Below are 25,983 nucleotides of genomic sequence, written 5' to 3' on the forward strand. Positions count from 1 at the left end.
TTTTGTAAAACTATTCACGATGTACGTACCTAATCCACTTGTTTCTTAATGTTTTATTCTTTAGAAAACATAAGAATAGCTGTGTGAGAGGCATTGCTGTAGTTCGCTTTAAATCCGGTTCAAAACACGATCAAAACAAACACATTCTCACATTACTGTGCATAATTACGGATCCTAAGTGACCACTGACCCATATGAATACACTCGCACACTTATTTCTACAAAGAAACTAATATTTATTGTCAACTTTCATGAAATTACACCGAATGATTAAGAAAACAAAAAAACGATAGGCTTACCATAAATTTTGGTTTCATACATACGATAATTTGGTCTTTGACTTCGAAATTTTCCCGATGAATATTCCTTATCCACTTCTCCTGTAAAGATGCATCTTGAGGGAATTTAAAAGCTGAAGTATTCACAACGGTATTATTCGATTTACAAATACGAACACAGCAGGAACGACCCATTTTGTGAAATGTTACAGCACCGCAATATAAACACTATTATACACTAAAAATGCTATTATATACACACCTAAGAATATCATACAAATAAACCGTTATAGATTACTATCTTACCAAATACATACTTCAATAATTCAATCAAAACAACACTCTTTTATTCAGTGTAAAAACAGATATGGGCCAACCACATGTCTGAAACGTTTGCCCACAGAAGCGCCATTTTCCTCCCAATCGATAATAGCATTAAGGTCTGATATATTGTAGCGTTGATTGTAGTCAGTCTTGGTTATAGGTTACAAATTGATCATAGAACTCAATGACGGTGCTTTGAGTGTGTGGTGCGCGCATGCAAGAATTGTCATTATAAGGACACTGACACAATTGAATTATGTTGATATTCAGATTGCAGTACACTACAAAATTTTAAATTAAAATACACAACGAGAACAATTTGATCAAGGTAAACAGTTTTACAGCGAATGGTATGTTAATTCTGTAATTTTAAAGCCAACTTTCGAGGCTTCTTAGAAAATAGATTCAACAGATCTGTTGGTTCTTCAATTATGTCTCTGAATATTAAGTTAGTTTATTGTTTATTGTCGATTTCTGTTTGTATTATTTTTGTAAAATTTCCATGGGGATGTTTCTAATCCGCAGTAAAGCCCCTTTGGCTACGCCTCTGTGTTGACACATCACATGCAACGTCGGACACACTCACATATTACGGCCATCTTGTTGTGAGTGTTTAAATAGTTCAAGACTATCGACCAGACGACTGTAAGATACGGTCCGTGATTAGTTTTTTTGAATGCATAGAACATTTTACCAACTGACATTAATCCCCTGGTGTGTGAGGTGTGTGATGAAAGTGCAATGATGGATGGAATGTTCAATGTATATCGTCATCATGTGCATGATGCGTAGTCGTCACAGATGATTTGGTGTGTGCAGTCGAAGCAAAGGTTCATGAGGTCAGACGGTACACGATTTCGTCTCTCTCTCTCTCTTTCTCTCTGCTTTTCCCACAATGTTCAAGGTCCGTTCTCAATCATATTGTTTCAGATCCCATAGGATTTCGGAAATTGTGTATACGATGGGTGCCAAAACACCTAACTAAAGAATAAAATATTAAACGAATGCACAGTGCATTGGCCTTTCTCATACAAGCTTAGGAATGTGACGATATATTGAATTATTCAAGACACCAGATCAACCAGCCGACTGTGAGATACGGTCCGTAATTCGTTTTCTCAATGCATGGAACGTTCAATATGTTAAACCACACTGTCACAGGAGACACACTAAACGATAAAAATGGTAAAATGTTCCATGCACTCAAAAAACGAATTACGGACCGTATCTCACAGTCGGCAGTTTGATCTGTAGTCTTGAACTATTTAACACATCGTCACATTCCTCGGCTTGTGTGAGAAAGGCCAATGCACTGCATATTCGTTTAATAATGTGTTCTTCAGTTAGATGTTTGGGCACCCATCGTACACAAAATTACTGAAATCCTATGAGATCTGAAACAATATGATTGAGAACAGACTTTGATCATTGCGATAAAAACAGGGAGAGTGACGAAATCGTGTACCGTCTGACCTCATGAAGATTTGTTTCAACTACACACACCAAATCATCTGTAACGACGGGACGTCATGCGCATGATGACGATATTCACTCAACATTCCGTCCATCATTGCACTTTCACCATACATCTCGCATACCAGGAGACTAATGTCAGTTGGTAAAATTTTCGATCCATTCAGAAAGCTAATCACGCACCGTATCCCTCAGTCGACAATGAGCGTGATGTCCATGCGAAGAGGTGGTTACAGTAACCGTTACATTATGCGCAATTGTACGCTAATGTGTATCCGCCTTTAAAATTTCTGTATTTGGGTTCCTTTGAAATGTTTCTCGAGATTAAGGTGTATGTTGTTGGTTTTGAGGAATTATTGAATTAGTTTTTTTTCACACTCGGAACTAGAGAGATTATCTGAAATTAAGAAAATATACACTTGTACTTCGTAACTTTATTTTAATTCACTGTAAAAATGTTACATTATGGATTATCAATTACGTCCATGCCGTTAGCTATAATAAGAAATGTGCAGCAAAATAAATATATTAAGTTACAGCAGTTTCACTAGCTTCAAAATATTGCACTTGTTGGCCTGCTCTGAAAGATCTACAGTTTATTGTATTAGACACTAATTAACAATATAACACATACTGTATCTGACTACTAAAATAACATGACAACGTATAACAGCATATGGCACGGGCTGAAGAGATCCACGGGTCTGTTGCCGTACAGTAAAATGTATTCATCTAGTTCCTAGGTGTGAGATGCAAGCTGGCAGACGTCAGAATTTCATTATTTTATCTCTAGTTTAGTTCTTTATGAGAAAGAATAATACAGGGTAATTGTATATAAGTTTACTCTTAATGTTAAATAGAGATAGGTTGGTTATTAATGGTTATGCAGACAGATTTGTTATATAATGCTAAATAATGAATCAGTCGAAGATAGGGAAGAAACAATGCTATCGATAACATTAGGGGTTCATAAATTCATCAGAATATTACGAAGTATTTTCCTAGATTAGAATTAAAATGAATTATGTGTATGTGTCAAGCTAATATTTCTATACAATTCAGTAAGGAATACAAAATTATGTTATTTCAGTACACCGTACGACTGATGAAGAGGGCTCAGTCTTCAGATCATAATTCCAAGACCTCGGTTAACATAAATATTATTCCTTCAATTACCATGCTTCATTAAATAAATAAATAAATAAATAAATAAATAAATAAATAAATAAATAAATAAATAAATAAATAAATAAATAAATAAATAAATAAATAAATAAATAAATAAATAAATAAATAAATAAATAAATAAATAAATAAATAAATAAATAAATAAATAAATAAATTGTGCCATAACCACTTAACATATTCCCAATGTTGATGCCTTAAATGAATACCCTCAGTTTCAATACCAGTTCATAAATATTATTTTAACTGAAAGAGTGGGTTATACATACTGAGTTAAAATGTCTTCTAATTTTCAATCAACAGCTGGGCGGAGGCTTTGAGACAAAAGTGCGAGGGAGAATCAAGCGATCACCTGATGGTTGGCAGGTTCGAATTAGTTCGGTTATTGACCACTCAGTTTTCGAATTAAAAGTGTATTCAAACAATCGTTGTCTTTTAAACTAAGTTCTGTGATACAAAGATTACTGTCAACAAGTACCTACCCAAAAGAGTTGACACGAGAAGTTGAAATGTAATGATTAACGTTTTCTAATGGTACTAATATGAAAAGGTTTTGAAATTTCCATTGAATTCTTAAGTTTTATAAATTTGTTGCTCTTTTTGTGGGTGTTTGTCAAATTGCCACTGTGAAATGTAACTGCGCTCAAATGATATATTAAATACAGTGTGCACCTCTGTTCAAAGGAAATATATAATTAATCTGGATTTTTCTTATCTAATACCTTATCACTTTCTATTTATACTTGATATTTATTGATTATATCTCGGGGTTGTCTTTGTATTAGAATTTGAAATAAGGAAAAGTAATAAGTCATTGATTTATTTCACTACAAATTGGGCAGAATAAGAAATTGCGATGTTTGCCAGCTTAATATGTACAATGTTTAGTGACAGCCAGTGCTACAAAATTTAGCATCCTAAAGTATGCAATATGCCTCTGCATCTTCCTGTTATAGGAACTGTACCCAGAACAAGCATTTCAACGTTTATGAATGTAACACTTCTTTAGTGTTGTATAAAAGCTAACTTCTTTCCAGAATCGTCTTCGTAAATTCAACTATTATAAGAATACCCTTCATTAGATCATTTTCCTATATTCAGCGACCGTCGAAGAATGTAGAAAAGCTATGAGCAAAATATAAATGCATCTATTGTTACTATTCGTAGACATTATACGAAATTTTCTTTGGACTTTAAGAAAACTGCTGTATATAGATACCTTCCACTCGATTTTAAGATATCTTGCTTACAGCTATGAAGCTACAACCATTGATTGTCTCTATTAATCTTTTTTCAAGACATCAGAGGGCTACGTACACATTTATGCACATAGGAAGATTGTCAATACAGTCCTGTAATTCTCATGATACCATGTGCTTTTATTTATTTATTCATTTATTTTATGTATTTATCGTGTGGCTTTTAGTGCTGGGAGTGTCCAACAACAGGCTCGGCTCGTCTGGTGCAGTTCTTTCTATTTGAGAGCGATGGGCGACCTGCGCAGCTTGCTGTGGGTTGACGATGATAATGAGGTGTGAGCACATAATCTACTTCTGTCGAATAACACTAAGGGGGCTGCTCAAGGTTTAACGTGATTGAGGCAATTCATGTACCGGGATCTGCATATAGTAGTCGTTTGAACTTATAATCAGACCAAAGGGAAACAAAATATATATCTTGATTTACTGTTGCAGATTTTAAGCTTACTCTGCGTACCGCCCAGTGCTTCCTTAGTCGCGTATTGTATTTACAAACATAAACCCAAGCGCTCATCATGTCTAAATAACGTGTATTTGCAATTGAAAGTTGCGAGATAACCTTTAATGCAATAATTGATATAAGACATGACTGCTTAGATGGCATTATTATATATATCACCGTCATATTACACAGCCCTGTAGTACCTATGTCCATAATTTTCAGGACGGTGAAAAGAATTATGGTCATGGGTGCTAGGCCGGAAAGTATATTTAAGAATATGAGTCAATAAATCATAAGAATCCACAGGAAAATTATATGCAAAAATGCTTAAAGGATACTGGGAAGTGAATATGGCACATTTCACCCCTTTGAATACGTCCATTTCAAAATTATATTTCACATAATCTCACTTGCCAGAGGGTTATGAAAATCACAATAAGTATTGGGAAATTCTTTAAGCAAAATAATGGTGATAAATGTAAACTAACACTGCCTAATTTCGTACAGATTTTTCAGAATTAGTTCAATGAAAGTAATTTTAACATACTACTAGTTAGGTGCACCTAAATTACATAATTCTATTCAAAGGCCCCCCAATTCTTCTGAAATATCAGGAATACATAGGTTGGCGAAATAATATGTTACGTTTCAGATAGTGACATGAGCTATTAAAAATTAGCGAGCATAAATGCTATTTTTCTTTTAATAAAATGTAAAGTTCTAATTATTTCTATATGTTAAAATAAAGGTTACGGTCAACATATCTCCGTTCATTCTATAAGACTAAATGATTTATGACACCAAGCTAAAATCAGACTTCTGAGGAATCTACCTTAACCTGCAAAAAATTATTTTCTTTGAGCTAATTATGCAATCAGCAGTGTTAATTTAGATCTACCATTTCATTTGATTTAGAAAGAATTTACCACTACATTTTGTGATTTTCTGGTGAATGGAAGTACATGAAGTATGCTTTTGAATGGGCATATTCAAAGGTGTAAAATGTATCATTTCCACGCCAGGATCTATGCTGTACCTATAAATTACTAAAATATTGTCCTATCAGATCATAACTTATTTAATCTCTTAGTCAGGAAGTCCTAACTTGAAGATTACCGTAATGAACGTGAAAAATACTTTTCGACGAAAACAGCCACGGTCTTCTTTTGCACATAAAGGTGTACCCCAATCCTTTCCTCCTGAAATTGAAGATTTAGTCATTAACACTCAACCTCAGATTCATATCAAGTGTATTTCTAAATTTCACACGAAGTTCATCACATATTTATTAACGGGCTGGAATGGCTGCACTGTTTCTATCATCGGTTCACTTAAATAAGCTTTAATTCGAGTTGGAAGAGCTAATTTATCTAGTTGTGTCTGTTGGCGAATTCGTTTGAGGATCACTGCCCGACATCTGTCTTGTAAGTTGACAAAGTCACGTTTCATTACTGCCAAAGTCATTTCTGTTTTGGCAGCTGTAGAACAGATTATAGGGTACAGAGGCTCGCGCACTTCGTTTAATCCCTTGAAAGCTACCCCTAAGCTGGTACCGTCCTTGTAATAAGTGAGAGTCCCTGCAATACCATCAAAAAGCACTCCTACAGTTGTGGCCTCATTTTCACGGAATGGCTTAGTGTAATGTGTCCAGCGGCCGCCATGCCACAGTAAACCTTTATGAGATAATCCCCAACCGTTCTCATCCTCACCCAATAAATTAAGGAAGGCATCAACATGCAGGCGTGCACGTCGTGTGCCTACACCAAACATCATACTGGTGCCGAAAATGCGTTGTGAAATCCGCAGTTCCCAGTAGTATCGACCATTGTTGAGCACTCTTGTTCCGCGGACTCCTGCTGTCCCGCTGCTCCAGTTTGGATGGAAGTGAGCCACTCGCAGTCCTGGTCCATACAAGCGCACCTCGTGACTGCGGTCACGCCGGTTCCACGTCCAGTGATCCTCACAGCCGTGACGCAACGGCGTTGCTGCCATGCCCTATTCCCCGGCATCAAGAAGGCCTGCAACACTAACAAATAAAATCCTTAAAGAACTACACAAAGTCGGGACAAGAACATAAATTAATACTGATTTATCTCTTAATAAATTTGAAGGATTATTCAAATGTGACAGAGTAAGCTAGTTACACTGCCAGTAGATGATGGGACGGTTAAGAGGTGGCAGCACTGTATGGAATAGTGTTAGTTGAGACAATACGCAATGTGATGAGTCTGAGTCATGTGTCCGCTAAGTAGAGAAGACAGTGATACATGATGTGTAATGGATACGTCCAGCCGAGTACTATGGAGCGTGATTCAATTCTTGTGCAGAAAATGTAATTCAGGTGTAATTCGTACACGGGGACGCATGTTTCAAACAAAGCACTATGTTCAAGTGATACGCCGAGTTTCGAGATGGGCAGGAGTGTACGGAGCACCTCTCTCGACCTGGAATGATGCCTGTACCGACGCAGGATATTATTGCCTTTGTGAACATGATGGTGAAGAGCAATCTCCACGTCGCCGTTCGTGAGCTGTAAACCTCAGCGTCGGATTCATACACCGCTTTGTGTACATTGCGTACAGGGAACTGGGACATAAGGTAGTATGTTCCGAATAAATAATCCGGCACCTTACCGACAAACAGATATGCCTGGAACATCTCACTCGATATCACATGAAAGGACAGCTTCTTGGATCTAACTTTGACGAGTGACGAATCCTGGTAACACAATTTCATGCCGGCAACGAAAAGGTGAGTCAGGAATGAAGACAACCTTCGCCACCAAGAAAAAAGAAGACCAAGTAATTAGTTGCGGCTGGCAAGGACGTGTCGATAGGTTTCTTTGATGACAAGGGACCTCTACTGTTGGAATAGCTAGAGCCTGGTGTCACGATCGGCGCTCAACGTTGCTGCGACACATTATAGAAATCGTAAATGTACTTAGTGGGACATAAATAACAATGACATAATAATCATTTTTACGAAAATATGGTGGGCCACAGAGGTGTAAGAAGCGGCTGGGGTGAAAGGATGGACAAGAAATTAACAAGAGTAGAACTTAACACAACACAATTCGAAATTTTATTTCTTTCCTTTACTTTTTGAGCTTAAAATTTTATAGAAGATCTGTATAAAAAATAGCATTATAATAATGAGCTCGTCAGCTCCAATAACAATGACTTTCAAAATTCAGGCACAAAACTAGAGAGCATTATCCACATGATAATATACAAAAGGAAGACCATTAGTGCTCTGAAACAGGTACACTCTTTTATAAGAACATGTTTGCTCCACTAACTTACATAATCTAGGAGTCTGAGCTCGAAAATTAATACATTACAGCCTCTCAGAGGCATAAATTTCATACAGCGCAAAAGATTATACCTGACAATCTTCAAATAAGGTATTTACAATCACTTAGTCCTGTTTTGTTCTTATCTTCTGTTCAACAGTTTTTTTCACTTTCTGTCCCAAAAAACATAAACGGAGTCAATGAGTGCCCATACTAAATGGCCTTGGTATGAAAAAGAAAAGGTTGATTATGATCGGCCAAAAACAAAATGTAAGGAGACGAAAAACCTGCACGCATTTTAAAAACCTCTTAAAACTCTAAGTGGGCTTATGGCCCGAAGTTACATAGGCTAAGCCTATTCTACAGAGGGGTGACTAAACGAGAAATATTAATGTCAAAAATGTTAAGAATTAGAGGTTCAGAAAATTTTAGTCACCACATACCAAATTAATGGGAATCAATAGAGGGTAATCAATCCTTGTTCCCTAGTTTACATGTTTCCCATCAGGGATTAGAACAGAGTCCTCAGACTTGCCTAACATCTCCATTTAAATCATGAAATTAGAATTTTACATGAATAAAAGGGTTTTGAAACATTTCCCTCAATCTATCTGCCTGGAGCTATCAAATATTATGAATTTCTGCCATTACCTTGCTTTGTTGGGCCTTCCAAACGCCGACCTGTGGTATCTAGCGCTTGAAAATCCAAGTATCTTGGATAACATTAGTTCAAGATCAATTACATAGATGCCTCATAGAAGGTGCGCAATTTAACCGGATGGAGAAGGTGTACCCCGGTACAAGGTACAACTACAACAACAACAATAATAATTAATAATAATAATAATAATAATAATAATAATAATAATAATAATAATAATAGTATATTATATGAAGTGATAATCAAGTACTATGAGGCGTGCAGAAATGAAACTTTTCCCCACTGCTGTCAAGAGCAGTACAACCAGGCTGTCAGCTTACAGGGAGTCTGGACTGACATGTAAACAGAGAGAGTTGGAGACCTCTGGCCAACTTCCCCCAAACAGCGAAACCTTTCTTTAGAACCCTAAACATAAATACTCTCTTACGAGTAGCAAAATTTTGTGAACTTGAGCACACCTTAAACGAACAAGAAATACAGGTACTCACACTCCAAAAAACAACACTGACTGACGAAAAATCAATGGATTTCGGGAACAGTATAACTGGTTTAAGAAGTTGGAATATTCCTAGTCCGTAGCGGCTGCATTTAGCAAGATCTTTTCAGCATGAAGTCTAAAACATGTCTAATATAATCAGAAATAATGCTTTCCCAAAGCTTACCAGTACATTATTTCTTTCCAACTTGCACCTCCTTCCTACTTTCTTTACTTCTCTGTTATAATATATTGGGTCTTTACCATTCCTTACCGACTCTAAAGGTAAATATCTATTTTCACATTGCTTAACAAAATTGCTTTAAACCCATCCCACAGTCTGTTTACATTTTTATTTACTGTTCTTCACCGATCATAGTTACCGGTACTCTTTTTAAACTCTCTCATGCATTTTTGATCCGCCATATGGTACTGCCTAATAGTCCTACTATTTTGATCTTACTTTCTATCACATTTATGTTTAACTACGACAAAACCAGCTTCGTGATCACTAATACCATCTATTACTTCGGTTTCTCTATGGAGCTCAGAGAATTACATGTTGTCATCTTTAACCTTTTCGTAGCTTACAAATTATTTTTTCACCAGAATGAATACTTCCTCTCCTACCATTCCTATCTCTACGATAAGTACTCCACAGGACTTGAGTATTTATTATAGCTCGGGTGGCAGGAATACAGGACTCTGAAGTGAGTACCGTGCAAGAAGATCATGCTCTGGAATGTCTTCATGACGACCTGGAGAAAAAGTGGGAGGGGAGAACTTTGTAACAATTCTTTGAATGTAAATCTTTGCTCGTAGAAAAATGCGTAACCCTTATTTGCGAAATTAATAACTGGTTCGATAAAAGAGTTCGGGTTTAGGAAAGGCTATTCTTCTGAAACTCAACTTGTAGGATTCCGGCAAGGTATAGCAGATATCTTGGATTCAGGAGGTCAGTTGAACTGTATCGCGATTGACCTATGTAAGGCAATTGATAGGGTAAATCAAGGACGGTGCATCATTAAGGCCGAAAGGGCCCAGCCCATCCACGGCCGTTAGGCCGTATTGCAGATAATTTGTTTTATTAATGTCTTTAAAAATGACTTTACATTCCAGACATTCTACTTAAAATAAGTGTTTTTTCCCTTCTCGAATCTCTAAAAAGGAATTCAGTATACATAACACATCCCTAGCTTAAGTTCCTGACGGTCTCGTACGGTGTATTGTAAGAGTGAGGACCGCTCTACAGAACATTCCATGTAAAGTATATGGAGCTAGGGAACAGGCAAAAAAAAAAAAAAAAAAAAAAAAAAAACAGTAGACATATCGCTGTCTTGAACGCGAATTTTTCTGTGCTATGAAAGGATTTTCATTTCTCTTCAAGGACCTGGAGAATTGGCCCATAACGTTGCGTTGGAATGAAATAGAAGATCTATTTCACTTCCTGCTTCTGTCTCTGTTCGAAAGGTCAACCCAGCTTAGGGGAGTTGGGTCTACCCCACGCCCTTGAACAGATACTTAGCCTTTGTTCACAGCTCGTTGAAGTTAGGTTGCTGTTGTACAGAAATATATTTATATAGTTTCAGTTGTTCCAAGTACAAGTGTTAGTGAGTTCTGTGTAAATGAAGTTAATTTCTATAAATTAATGTGTTTTTAACTTTTATGGTAGTTATTTTGTGTGCAACAAAGGAATGTGAATGAAGTGGAAATTTTATTAACAAATCCATTTTCTTCTATACCTCTGAACACCAACTTAGAAATAAAATAATAGGACATCATTAACCAAAAGATAATCACGTTCCAAGATGGATCAAAACTGTTTTGCCTCATTGGTATGAAAAGGTTTCTTGGTTAACAGCGTGTGAAAGATGTAAGACCTTGTTTTGTTTTTATTGTATATTATTCGGCGGTGAAACAGTTTGGTCTAAGACGGGCTATTTTGATTTACAACACTTGTCAGATAAGGAGAAAAAACACGAGGCTAGTGATGTGCACATTGTAAATGCTTTTAAACTGAAAACTCTTGGAACAGATAATATGCAGACATAATTCGATGAGGGTTATGATATTTCGATTAAGAAACATAACGAACTAGACGACAAAAACTGATACGAATTGAACAGAATTATAAATAACCTGAAGTTTCGTGGAGCACATGCATTACCGTTAAGGGGACGTAATGAAAGTAAAAATTCGCTTAACCGATGGGTATTTTTAGATTTGCTAGCCTATATCCCAAAATGAGATAGCGTATTAGACGGACACCTTAATAATGCAACAATGGCTGAAAACACAAAAAATCCAAAATGGGCTTCTCGATTCCATGTACAGTGTCTACCTAGACGAGACTAAGGCAGATTGAACGGGCTGATTATACTGCTGTTACCTGCGTAACAATTTTTTCCCCCTTTGGAAATATTTTTGAACTTGCCTGAAGGCTGTGGAAAAACTGTGTCTTTAGAAGTGGTTCGCCGCTTCTTTATTTCTTCTTTTCAAACCTTATAATTGACTGTATGCACGTTCTTCGGTGCCTGACCGTATTCTCCTGCACTCTAGTGGCGTAGGTATGTACTACCTCGCGAGCTACGTTACCACTCAGGCGCTTGGCCTCTGCGCACATGTGATCGTTGGAGCACTGCGGAATCTTGGGAAATCGCCATTGCTGTTTGGTGACATGGAAGAGATGGACGTGTGTGGTTTCTCTCTCCCTAAGGAGATAATTTCACCGAAAATGTTCGAGCCTGGCTAAGTTAAATATACGGGGCTTTGGCCCTGTAGATGTCTGCAAGTTTCTGGTTAATTTTTTTCCTCGTCTGGAATTTACATGTTATGTTTTTGAAGTAAGTAAGTAGTGTACGCTACTGAAGCCGTCCTCACAACTTTCATCTGGAAGAAACTGTAAGTGTTGTTACAATTAAATCTTTACTGATTTTTGGTGAAAGACCTGAAAATTTTCCTATGTGAAGAAAGTGCGCGCGGAACCATGTAACTGGCGTCATCTAAAAAACTAAGTCTTGCCTTGTGGAATTTTAGATTTTCGGCTTGTTAATTGGAAATTATACCATGTGTAATTATGTCTGTTAAATTGGGACTTGCGTACCGTGTGAAAGTAATTTTTGGATTCTTCAAAAATGTAATTGGGTAACCTAGGGTTTATCGATGACCTTTTCTAGGCCTAAAAGTTTTGTGCTAAAAAAGTATTATTTAACCTGAATAATTTAACAAGCGAGTCGCTTCAGGGGTGTGGGTGTTACGTGTACATTGTGTCCCGGTTCCTTTCTTTCTTGTTTCTCGGGTTGATTTTATTTTAATTTAACTTAATTTAATTTAATTTACTGGTTTCTGGGTTATTTTCTGCGTCTGTTTTCTTGGTCCTTTGTTGGTTTACGCCTATTGTTGTTTGCGGCCTGCGATTGGCCCGTTCCTTCCCTTGAACCATTGTTGGTCGTTGCCATGGGAATGCTAATGTTGTTGTTGTTGGTTGTGATGATTGATGATTTGTATTTGATGTGCCGGTGATGTATTCTACCTTCTCCGCGGATTTCCTTGGTCCATTTCATTTTTCTTTGAGATCTTAATTTTACCTTCTGGTCATTTTCTCTCCCGGTGTTTCGGTGCTTATTATTATTATTATTTTGATTTCTTGAAAAGTGCACGTAATACCTACCCATCCTTGCAGGGGGTCGTTTGACACATCCTAAAAGGTGGTTTTCTGTTTAAAGGAGGTTAAAATGATGTTAAAAAAGAAAAACTTTGGTACTGTACTAAGAAAACTTTTGGTCGTAACAAAACTTGAGAGTTGAGGAGTGGTTTCACAAATCTGCATTATCTTAAAAAGTCCTTTAAGAACTAAATTATCATTACCTTAATAAACGGTCGACCGTAGGGTTTTGCTTTGAGTTTAAGTATTTTCCAATTTTTAATTTTATTATTTTCCAGCGAGGATATTACTTTCTTGTTTACCTCTTTATTATTTGATTAAATATCTTTGTTCCCCAAGGTGTTGGTGTTTTCCTTTTAAAAGGGGGGTTAATTTGGGATGACCAGGTGTATTTTATCCGCTCCTTTAAGGGCCCTGTTTAATTCTCTAATGGTAAGTGCCTTTGTTTTTCCTTCATTGGTCTTTGCCTAGCACGTTTCCACCTATCTGAACCGTGCCTTTCGTACACGGTCAGACACTTGGTGCTGTCACTTGGGGTAGTTATGCTATTAATTGCTCTAAGTGCTACAGTTCGTGGTAGCAGCTCTGTGGTTAATTTGTTTGGGTGTTGTGGGATTAATGTAGGCTTGTTGTATCCTCACTTTTGTAATCTGGTCTGTTCCCCCCAACTGACCTACAGTTTCGTGGCAGCAGAGCTTTGGTTAATTGATTTGTGTGCCTCTTACTTGGATCTACCTGTAGGTCTGTTGCATCCTCATTAAATTTATTTTGGCACTGGGTACTATATGCTTTATCTCCCTTTCATTAAGCTTTTCTATTTTGTTGGTGCCTACCACCTGAGTTTTTTTTGCATTGTCCCTTTAAAAAACCTGGTCATTGGGGAACTTTAATTTATTTGAGGTTTCAAAGAGTGTAAAAAACTGAAACTTGTAAAGTATCTTACTGTGAAAGGAACGCTTTTATTTGGATTAATTATTTTTGATTTATTGTTTCATGTACATCAACTATGGCGAGGGCTGTGCTGTTCCCTTTCCAACTCAGGAAGTCAGAGCTAGTTTATGAGCTTACTATCAGGGGTATCAATCCTGCTAACACTGTTGCCGAGTGCGCTGCTTTGCTGACATCGCATGTCCAGGTTCCTATTAATCTTGACTCTGTAAAGATGTGCTGCAACTTTGGTGAGTCCTTAAATTTAATTACTGACTCCCTTACTGAAATTGAGGTTGTCAGACAAGAATTTATTGAAACTTCCCCCACTAAGGGGCAGATTAACAGACTTAAGGCTAGGGTGTGGCATTATTTAGGCCGCATCCAAGATTTGATTACTATGTGTCCCCAACCTAGTCTTGTTTCTGAAAGCACTAAGCTGTTAACAATTGCTTCTAGCATTTCTGCTGAACTAGATATTATGCTAGCAAGTAAGGATATGGAGAATTTATCAGTTGTTGAGAGGGAAACCTCATTGCCTTCTAGTCATGCTGATGCCTCGCTTAATAATCAACCTTCATGTTGTGCTGCCTCCCCAGTTCTTGAAAATTTGTTAGCCCGTTTAAATTGTGCTCCCTCTCACTCTTCACTGAAGGATCTTTTCAACGGAGTTAAAAATTTCTCCGTCAATTCTATTGAAGAAAGTACCAGGTTTCTGAGGTTCCTGGTAGAAATGACAGAGTCAGGTAGCGTGTATTCTGTCGATGACTTGGGAATTTTCCGAGCCCTATTCTCTCATTGTGAGGGAATTTTGAAACGTGAAATTTCTGAAGCAATTTCGAATAATTTAACCATTATGGAATTTCATGAACTGGTATTGTCAAAATTTATTCCTTCATTGGCATTGCAGAGTTTGATTTCTCAGTATTGCTTTCGGACTCAATTGCTCCATGAAAACCTTTTGAACTATGTACTAGACTTGCAGTTTTATTGCAAGGTATTTAGAATTTCGGTGCCAGAAGAGGAAATGGTGGCCCGTATTCTGAAGGGTATTTCCCCCGCCTATCGTTCATACCTCTCCCTCACAAAGAGTCCGACTAATTTTCTTGAATTGGAAGCTGCGTGTACATTTGCTGAAGATGTAAAGCACGGGGATGCTGCAAGACCTATCTGCCACCCTCCTCCTACTGTCACCCCTGTTTCGCCTCAAACTAGGGATAGTGGGTCTTCTAAAAAATGTTATAATTGCGGGTCACGTGATCACCTTAGGAACGCTTGCCCCTCAGTCAAGCGTGGCTCTGGTCCTTGTTGTTATTTGTGTGGCTCGAGGCAGCACCTTAAAAATAATTGCCCTACTTCGTTCCGAAAACGCAGTCAATGACTAAGGCCTAAAGGTAACTCTGGTGAATCGCTTGCGCTAGAATTTTTCGTGGATTCTGAAAAGGTTATTTGCCCGCGGGCATGCAATAAGATTTCTGCTTTGGTTGAGTCTAAAAGTACCTTCGCGAAGGTGGAACTGAATAATGAACCCATTGTTGCTCTTATGGACTCGGGGAGCGTCGTCACCTTAATTGATGCTAATTGGTATAATGAAATGAGGTCCCCTTGTAAACTGCCTGAGTTGAAGAAGGTCAGTGTTGCATGTGTCACGGCTAATAAGCATAATATGAAAATTTTGGGGTCCGTTGAGGTGAAATTGCGTATTGGTAATTTTACTTGGAAGGTTCTTTGCTTGGTGACTCCGAAGCTAGCGTGTAGCATGATTTTAGGTACGGACTTCTTGTCAAGAACTGGTTTAATTTTGGACCTCCAGGCTAGGAAATTTCACTTTAAATTTTCTCCAAATTGTAAATTCGATATTATTGATGCTCCTTTGGGTACCTTCAGGGTTTCTTGTGTAGGTAGGGCGCTACCTAGGGAGAACAACGAAATAGATCAGTTGGATCTTAGTCATTTGGATTATCAGCAGGCTAATTGTGTGCGTGACTTGTGCCACCTATTTCCCGATGTCTTCACTAGCAAGTTAGGAGTTACTGATGTTCTTGAGTATCAGATTGAGCTATCTGATAACACACCTGTTAGATCTCCTCCTTACCGTCTTTCACCACCTAAGATGTTAGAACTCAAAAAGATTATTGATCAGATGCTTGCCGATGGGGTCATCAGACCGTCCACTTCTCCCTATGCATCTCCTGTTTTCCTAGTACCTAAACCCTCTGGGGGCTATCGTGCTGTAATTGACTACAGGGCTTTGAACCGCAAGATCATCTTGCAATCTATCCCTTTACCGGATCTGCACACTTGTTTTGGGTGGTTCTCAGGAGCCAAGTTTTTCACTGTGTTAGATCTCAATCAGGCGTATTACCAAGTCCCGTTGTCTAAGTCGTCTATTCCACTGACTGCTTTCATTACTGATTGGAACCTTTACGAGTTTCTCAGACTTCCGTTCGGGATCTCTTGTGGGGCGGCCGTTCTTACGAGGCTGTTAGATTCGATACTTTCGGGTATTAAATTCAAGTTCGTTTTTCATTACCTGGACGACCTGGTAATTTTCTCAAATTCCTTTGAAGAACATGTCGAACACGTTAGAGAAGTCCTGCATCGCTTGAGAAAAGCTGGACTAACTGTTAAGTTGTCTAAAGTAGCGTTTGCTAAGCCGAGTATGTCTTTCCTTGGACACGTGGTTTCCTCTGGTGGTGTCTCCGTCGACCACTCTAGGACTCAGGCTATTAGGGACTTTCAACCCCCTAAAGATGTCAAAGGCATCGCACGTTTGGTGGGCATGGTGAACTTCTTCAGGAAGTTCATTCCAAATTTTGCAGAGATAGCAGCTCCTCTAAATCATCTCAGACGTAAGGATGTCAAGTTCATCTGGGGCCCCTCCCAGCAAGAAGCCTTTGAGACCCTGAAGCTTGCCTTGTCAAATGCTCCTGTGTTGGCTATACCCGACTTTAGTAAACGCTTTATTGTACAAACCGATGCCTCTGGAAAAGCAGTTGCTGGTGTACTCTTACAGGAATATGAGGATGGTCGTAGACCGGTTGCCTATGTGTCTAGGATCCTCAATGATCTGGAGAGTAAGTACTCCATCTATGAATTAGAATGTTTGGCCGTGCTGTTTGCTCTTGAAAAATTCAGACCTTTCATTGAACATGTAAATTTTGATCTGGAAACAGATAATCAGGCTCTGTCGTGGGTCTTGAACCGTCCCAAAAGAACGGGCAGAATCACTAGATGGGCGCTTAGAATCTCAGCCTTCAGTTTTCAAGTAAAGCATATTAGGGGGTCGGAAAATGTCATCGCTGACAGCCTTAGTAGAATGTTTGACGGGAGTTTTGGTCTTGATGAAAAATCTAAGGCTGAAGAATATGATGAAACTAATGTTGCTAGTGTGGGTGCCATTCTTTCGGACCTACCTCTGTTGTACCATGAGTATGCAGATCATCAAAAGGCTGATCCTGATTTGAGAGAAATCATCAACAAAATTAGTGATGGTATTGTGGTTAAGCCTTATTCTCTGGTGAAGGGTGTTTTATGCTGCAAAGGTCGAAGGGACACTAATTTCAAAATTGTTGTGCCCAAGGTTTTAGTGCCAATCATCTTCAAGTACTATCACTCTTGTCCCATTGGTGGCCATTTAGGCACCTTTAAAACTAGGCAGAAAATTAGACAGTTTTTCGTTTGGAAAAGAATGGATGGTGATATCCGAAACATGATTAGGTCCTGTAAAATTTGTTCTATCAGCAAGCCTAGTTTGAACAACCGTGTAGGTCTATTATCTTCTTCACAAGCTTCTCGCCCTATGGAACGGTTATTCATCGATTTCGTTGGTCCGCTCCCTCGCTCTACCTTGGGAAACACTCATATCTTCGTTGCTATTGATGCGTTTTCTAGATTCTCTTGGATTTTCCCCACTAGATCTACTACTGCTCGTACCACTATAAGTTGCCTTAATTCTATTTTCGCATCCTTTGGCCCTCCCAAGTTTCTGGTTTCTGATAATGCCAGTGCTTTCACTGGTCACTTGTTTAAGAAGTACCTTTTTGAGCTAAGCATTTCTCATGTCACCACTACCCCATACTATCCTAACCCTTCTTACGCCGAGAGGATGAACAGGAACCTCAAATCCGCTTTAATTGCATATCATCACAATAACCAATCCAAGTGGGACTCTTGCCTGCACTGGTTGGCTCATGCCTTCAATTCTGCCACACATGAAACTCATGGTAAAACCCCCATGTCACTTATGTTCTGCTACACCCCGTACTCCCCTATATCCAATGTTCTGGGTATTGATGATCTTCTTCCAGACTTGTCTAAACCAAATGACGTTCAGAAAATCTGGGATGAAGCAAAGAAGAAGTTGTCTGTATCCTATGAGAAAGGTAGGGTTAAGTATAATAAGGGTAGAAAGTCACCTAGGTTGAAGGTTGGAGATCAAGTTTTTGTGAAGACCTATCCTATTAGCAAGGCTATTAACAAGTTTTCAGCCAAACTTGCTCCTCGGTATCATGGTCCCTGCACTATTTTACAGTTTTTATCTCCGGTGTCGGTACTGGTGAGTGACCCCATCGCCAAGAGGATTAGACGGGTTCATTTGTCCCAGTTAAAAACAGGTTAACGCATGTTTGGACTTGTGGATGAGAGCTACCTTTCAGTGAGCAAATTTATTGGTCTCCGTGGGTTATTATGTAATTATTCTGGTCTAGTGTGAAGTTAATCATGTAATATTTTTCTCCCTTTTCTCATGTACTGTATTTGTTTTGTGGAGTTTTGGTATTGCTTGTCGTACTTAACTTCTTTTCCTGTCAACCATGGTTGCTTAGTTGGGTGAGAATTTTTACCACGTGTTTAAGCTTTGGTGCCTTATCTGCTGCGTTCGCGCCTCCGGTGATTCTTGGCATGACCATGTAGTACTTTCTAGGGTGTACTTGTCTAAACATTGTATTTTGGAAAGGTAATTGTGGTTTGCGAGAAGTGTCTGTACTTTCTCTTGGTCCTTTGGCACCCAATTTCTTAATTGTTAATATCTAACTACTCTTTGGGTCTTGCTGTAGGTCTCTCCGTCTTATCACAATTCGATTATATCCTGATCATTTACGTTTGCAAAATCTTGATAATAAATTTATTTATTGGCTCTTGTACTGCTGTTGCCTTGTTTTGGAACTCATTTGGAAAATTCTGGGCAATTTCTGCTCTGTGCGTTGTTGTTAATCCGGTAGGAAAATTGTTAGTCTCCTAAACCCCTATTTATCTTGCCCTGTCTTTGTCTTTGGTCCTAGTTCTTGTTATCTGTTTCCTTGCGGGTAATATTTCGGTTATCTTTTCCTATTGTGGTTTGTTAGGTGTGCTTTGTTGAAACGAATTAGCTTTTGGTTTCCTTGTTGGTGTAAGTTGACTAGGATCTGGATATACCCGGTGTTATGGTCCTGTTGGTTATGTTTTGGATTGGATGTGGGTAATGGCAATGGCGGAACTCTGTCAATTGGAAATGGTGGTGGTTGGTTGTTTGTCTCTACGGCATGGACTTCACAGTCTTCACTGCCTTCTATCTCCAATTTCTGGTGACTCGATTCCCTAGGTTGCGAGTGCTCTGATGTCCTTCTCTGGGGCATTTCTGTTATCTGTTGTGAATTCCCGGTTTACTAAGTTATCCTTTCCTAATCATTTTGTACCGATGGTTTTCTGGTGAGAAAAAAAAATGCCCCGGCTAACCTATTTTGGTAAATTTTTCTTTGGGTTTTCCTTCCTGGTTGTGGCAGTTAACTAGGTGGTTTCTTAAAGTATTTCTGCTTGCAAGTGGTATTAATTCTAACCTCTTCTGAAGTCTTTACTTCCCTGGTTTTAGTCTCTAAAGTGGTGTATTATTCTTGTAGTGTGTTATTTAAACGAGTTGTAGCTCCATGTCGTCCTGCCCTGTCTATTTGTTATTGTGGTGTTTTGCATGTGTTGCACTAATGGATCCTGAACCTGAGGAGTGCAGTCTCCTTTCGTGCCTTGTAGGTTTTGGTTTCGGTCCTGTCTTTGTAATGTTGTAAACGGTACCGTGGTTTGGTTTTAGGTTTACCTTGGTGAGGTAGAATGACGGCTTCACGACATGTTGTTGAGGGTAGTTGTTTTTTTTTTCCTCCCTTTTAGCTAACGCATGTCCGTTGTGGTCCATTTTTGTTGTATTGTTGTCGTGTAGTATTGGTTAATTATTATGGCGCTTCGGTATGGGCGGTGTTCCCTTTAATTTACCCTGTGTCCCGGTAGATTGGGAAATAAACCCTGGCATGGAATTACTTCTCTCTGTAGGTGTGTCTTATCTGCTTGAATATAATGTGTGATTTCTGTACGACCTGGTCTATTTTTAATTTTAATTTTCTGCATACCCTAGTAATCTGACGTCATCATGCAATTATCCTATACTGTAAGGTTCTTCTCGAAATAACCTGCCAGCCTATTGGTCCTTTTTTCTTCTGGAGTGTTTGAAAACCTTGATTATCGTTTATCATCTTGTCGTCCTACGGTGCTACAGTTGAGTATGGGATCAGCTGGTGCTTCATAGGCGGCACTGAAATCTTCCCACTATCTGGTGATGTGTTGGTTTGGTGGTGTTTCTTATTTCTCTGTTATTTGAAGTGTTTTCTAGTTACCTGGTTCGTGACCTTCCTTTCATACCTTATTTCCCTTGTACTATTGTTGGCGAGGTACCTGTGACTCTGTGGCCACAGTGTGAGTCTCAGTTATCACTTTGTTTTAGTCTGGATTTGTCCGAGATTTCTTGTGGATTGCCGGTAGGGAATCTGGTCAGATCTGTGTTCCCATATTCAAAGGCGTTGGCTTGATTGAGGTGCTTTATTGAACCTTTTAATTGATTGGGTCGCCCATTGTTAAGGTATATGTTTGTATGTGTAGTAAAATTGTGGGAAATATGATTTTAGATTGGGTAACACTCCTATTTCCTTTCGGCCAATTTCTGTCCCGTTTCATCATGGTGTTAAAGATTGTGTTTCATAACCTCTGCTACCCTCCTATTACTCTTTGCTTGGTGTTGTTTTGGCTCGTTGCTGATGACCAACTATACGCGTACCCTCCATCTGAAAGATCTTGAAGTCTCCAACCGCAGCCTGTACATTCATCTTGTCTTGAGTAATTATTTACTGTGACCCATGAAATTTTGATTCTTACCTTGTATCCTGTTTCTGGAAGTTTCTTTTGATGGTAATATTAAAAAGGGGTAAACTATTTCCAATCCTGTTTCTTGTTTATTTGGGGTTTTGCATGGAATGTATACGTGGTATTAAAATTGATTTATTGCTAAATTTTTATTTCTTGTCCTTGGGCATGTGCTTAAAGGGGTTAACTCTGGTTAATTGACTCACTGATTGGTGGTTCTATTCCGTTTTAAATTTAACTTAAGGGAGGTTGTAAGCTTAATTAATTTGTAGTTCAGTGTTACGTTTTTCAACATCCTTTTTCTTGGTATGGGTCTTGGTTTCGTAATATTATGTATGGAAGGGAGTTTCTCTTAGCTTTTCCGTTATTGCAATTTCTCAGCACCCTTGAGTTGGTGCTTGTCTGTAAGTTTTTCTATGTAAAGTTGCCTCCTGGTTTCGGTTTGTCAATGGTGACGTTATTGTGTAACCATCCTGGTAGGATTGGTTGTATGCTTTGAAAGGTGTTTTGTGGAGATAACTATCTTGGTTTCACAGGTTATTGTTTTCCTTGTGTATTGAAAATTGTATCCTTGGCCATATATTTTTGTTGGCATGATACCTTAAATGTAATGTAATTTGGTTTTTGGGTATGGATTGTTTAAATAATTATTATCGTATTCTGTTCCTGTGCCATACCGTAATCTTAAGTCATGTTAATCTAGTTTAAGGTTAGGTTAAGTATTTACCGGTTGTACCTTGTGATTGTGTTTTACGCTCACCAATGTTGTTTTCTCTCTTCCCTTCCCTTTCTGGGCGTTTTTCCTTTTTGGGGTTGTCGTTACCATCCAAACCAAAGGGTGGAAACCAAATGAAGGCGTTTCTTATCTAACGCAAGTCCTATAATATTACAAAGTTAACAAACATGTAGTAATTTAAGTCTAGGTATGTGATCTGGTGCAGTTAAGACCTAGAAGGTCTAATGTTCTGAAAGCAAATAGTTGTGAACTTTACCTAAAGGTGTGTATGTACCACAAGGTAGCGTAACCTCCGATCAGATGACGCAAACGAACTTGCGGAAGATAATAGTTCGCATTAAAGTTTAGCAAGAAATCTAGATAAGAAGTGTTACCTGTGATCTGGACCATTAATAATTTTCCTGCGACTTGGGTGTTGCACAGTTTGGTGCATGGAACTTCATTATTATTGAAAGTGGATAGACATTTGGTGTCGTCTAAGTGAACTGTACTGTTCCTTTAATTTAAATCACATGTGTTTGGGTTCTTAGTGACTGTTGGACTCGTTCTGCTGGTGGTGCATAAACTGAAGCTGGCGATTGGTGGTCATTTTCACATTCGGACTATTCTACCAAAAACTTAGTTTGCTTCAAGGCCACCGCCTTATGATGGTAAACTTGTGCTGGACATGTCAAGTTTCGGGGAGGGAGACTGTTACCTGCGTAACAATTTTTTCCCCCTTTGGAAATATTTTTGAACTTGCCTGAAGGCTGTGGAAAAACTGTGTCTTTAGAAGTGGTTCGCCGCTTCTTTATTTCTTCTTTTCAAACCTTATAATTGACTGTATGCACGTTCTTCGGTGCCTGACCGTATTCTCCTGCACTCTAGTGGCGTAGGTATGTACTACCTCGCGAGCTACGTTACCACTCAGGCGCTTGGCCTCTGCGCACATGTGATCGTTGGAGCACTGCGGAATCTTGGGAAATCGCCATTGCTGTTTGGTGACATGGAAGAGATGGACGTGTGTGGTTTCTCTCTCCCTAAGGAGATAATTTCACCGAAAATGTTCGAGCCTGGCTAAGTTAAATATACGGGGCTTTGGCCCTGTAGATGTCTGCAAGTTTCTGGTTAATTTTTTTCCTCGTCTGGAATTTACATGTTATGTTTTTGAAGTAAGTAAGTAGTGTACGCTACTGAAGCCGTCCTCACAACTTTCATCTGGAAGAAACTGTAAGCGTTGTTACAATTAAACCTTTACTGATTTTTGGTGAAAGACCTGAAAATTTTCCTATGTGAAGAAAGTGCGCGCGGAACCATGTAACTGGCGTCATCTAAAAAACTAAGTCTTGCCTTGTGGAATTTTAGATTTTCGGCTTGTTAATTGGAAATTATACCATGTGTAATTATGTCTGTTAAATTGGGACTTGCGTACCGTGTGAAAGTAATTTTTGGATTCTTCAAAAATGTAATTGGGTAACCTAGGGTTTATCGATGACCTTTTCTAGGCCTAAAAGTTTTGTGCTAAAAAAGTATTATTTAACCTGAATAATTTAACAAGCGAGTCGCTTCAGGGGTGTGGGTGTTACGTGTACATTGTGTCCCGGTTCCTTTCTTTCTTGTTTCTCGGGTTGATTTTATTTTAATTTAACTTAATTTAATTTAATTTACTGGTTTCTGGGTTATTTTCTGCGTCTGTTTTCTTGGTCCTTTGTTGGTTTACGCCTATTGTTGTTTGCGGCCTGCGATTGGCCCGTTCCTTCCCTTGAACCATTGTTGGTCGTTGCCATGGGAATGCTAATGTTGTTGTTGTTGGTTGTGATGATTGATGATTTGTATTTGATGTGCCGGTGATGTATTCTACCTTCTCCGCGGATTTCCTTGGTCCATTTCATTTTTCTTTGAGATCTTAATTTTACCTTCTGGTCATTTTCTCTCCCGGTGTTTCGGTGCTTATTATTATTATTATTTTGATTTCTTGAAAAGTGCACGTAATACCTACCCATCCTTGCAGGGGGTCGTTTGACACATCCTAAAAGGTGGTTTTCTGTTTAAAGGAGGTTAAAATGATGTTAAAAAAGAAAAACTTTGGTACTGTACTAAGAAAACTTTTGGTCGTAACAAAACTTGAGAGTTGAGGAGTGGTTTCACAAATCTGCATTATCTTAAAAAGTCCTTTAAGAACTAAATTATCATTACCTTAATAAACGGTCGACCGTAGGGTTTTGCTTTGAGTTTAAGTATTTTCCAATTTTTAATTTTATTATTTTCCAGCGAGGATATTACTTTCTTGTTTACCTCTTTATTATTTGATTAAATATCTTTGTTCCCCAAGGTGTTGGTGTTTTCCTTTTAAAAGGGGGGTTAATTTGGGATGACCAGGTGTATTTTATCCGCTCCTTTGGGGGCCCTGTTTAATTCTCTAATGGTAAGTGCCTTTGTTTTTCCTTCATTGGTCTTTGCCTAGCACGTTTCCACCTATCTGAACCGTGCCTTTCGTACACGGTCAGACACTTGGTGCTGTCACTTGGGGTAGTTATGCTATTAATTGCTCTAAGTGCTACACTGCAGTGCAGGCCAATGAAACAACTGATGTTGCTTGTACAACTCAGTTTGTTTTAATTTTGAGGTATAATAATGAAGGGAAGCCCGTGGAACACGTCATACGCTTTTTAGCGGTTTCTGATGTAGGCCTGACAGCAGGGTCGTAGTGAATATGATACTGGCTCTCCTGCTCAATGCACTGGCCGTGCTCTCTGTTCACAAGGAGAACTTATCGGAGATCAAGAATTTCAACACCAAGGTAATAGAAATATTTGCTTCATCCAAGCATAGGAGAAGAGAATATATTTACAAATAAGGAGTCATGTGAGTGCAATTTTTAATGCATGAACTATTAAAATTTGTTTCAAATGTTGGATTGTGTGGAATGATGATCATGGCATTGTCGGCAACAATAAATGTCAAATATAAAACAATGTTTAATATAAAATAACAATAATATCATCTGGCCCACTCTAAAGTTTTATCAGTAAACGCCCCTGGGGTAGATCATGGGAGACTCCTGGCAAAAATGAGTGCAATTGGACTAGACAAAAGGGTGATTGAATGGGTGGCTGTATTTCTAGAAGACATAACTCAGAGAATTAGAGTAGGTGAAGCTTTATCTGAATCTGTAATCATTAATAGGGAGAATTCATCGAGGCAGTGTGGCGCGGTCTGTCATTAGTAGACGCTTAAGTTTGAATGGTGTTTTTAAAAATAGGAAAGATAAAATTGTGAAGATAAATTTGGAATTCAAGAAGACAAACAGGGGCAAATATTCATTTATAGGAAGGGGAGTTGGGAATTGGAATAATTTACCAAGGGAGATGTTCAATACATTTCCAATTTCTTTAAAATCATTTAGGAAAACGCTAGGAAAACAACAAATACGGAATCTACCACCTGGGCGACTGCCCTAAATGCAGATCATTGGTGATTGATTGATTGATTGATTGATTGATTGATTGATTGATTGATTGATTGATTGATTGATTGATTGATTGATTGATTGATTGATTGATTGATTGATAATTGCGTTATACTTAAAAGGAATACATTTTCTGGCAGTAAATTTTACAAAAAAAAAATAGTTTTCTCTCTTGCAGAGAAGTCTGATGGTTTTACTGGACAAGGCGGTGATGATGATGATGATGATGATGAGGAGGAGGAGGAGGAGGAGGAGGAGGATAGGTTCACGTCAGTGACGAGGCGCAAGATGGTACAATGTCGTTGGATGAAGGACTGAGAAACATACAGAAAATCGAACTTTGTATTAGTCAGGAAGCGTATAGATGGAAAACGAAATAATTAGGAAGAAGTGTAACAAACTGAAGCAAAGCTCTATCGATGATCATTGTAGCCAAAAGTGAACATCGTACTCTACATGAAGTCAGAATATTTCTATGAATAATGGATTGTAAGACAATACTGTATTCAGTATGAAGGTCTTGAGGGGTAAGCGTATTTCATGTACTGTGCTGTATCTCTTATTAAATTACTGTTCAGTATCTTTGAAACTAGCCTCCTATTAAGAGTCCACCCATCTAAATGACCAGTTTTCCTCGGAACGGCCCTTGGTCGCTCAA

The 25,983-nt window shown here is 38.5% G+C and overlaps 1 protein-coding gene across 1 annotated transcript in view; it reads right to left on the reverse strand.

The window, feature by feature from the left end:
• Positions 1-3,377: 3,377 nt before the first annotated feature.
• SP555 (SPRY domain-containing SOCS box protein SP555) overlaps positions 3,378-25,983 on the reverse strand; it is a 61,857-nt gene continuing 39,251 nt past the window's right edge. Inside the window, exon 2 of the mRNA XM_067150731.2 lies at positions 3,378-6,987. Within this exon, the coding sequence (XP_067006832.1) occupies positions 6,225-6,953 (729 nt within the window). The 5' untranslated portion in view covers positions 6,954-6,987 and the 3' untranslated portion in view covers positions 3,378-6,224. The remainder of the gene's footprint in view (positions 6,988-25,983) is intronic.

The sequence above is a fragment of the Anabrus simplex genome, chromosome 7, assembly GCF_040414725.1.
Source record: "Anabrus simplex isolate iqAnaSimp1 chromosome 7, ASM4041472v1, whole genome shotgun sequence".
Classification (NCBI taxonomy): Eukaryota; Metazoa; Arthropoda; class Insecta; order Orthoptera; family Tettigoniidae; genus Anabrus; species Anabrus simplex.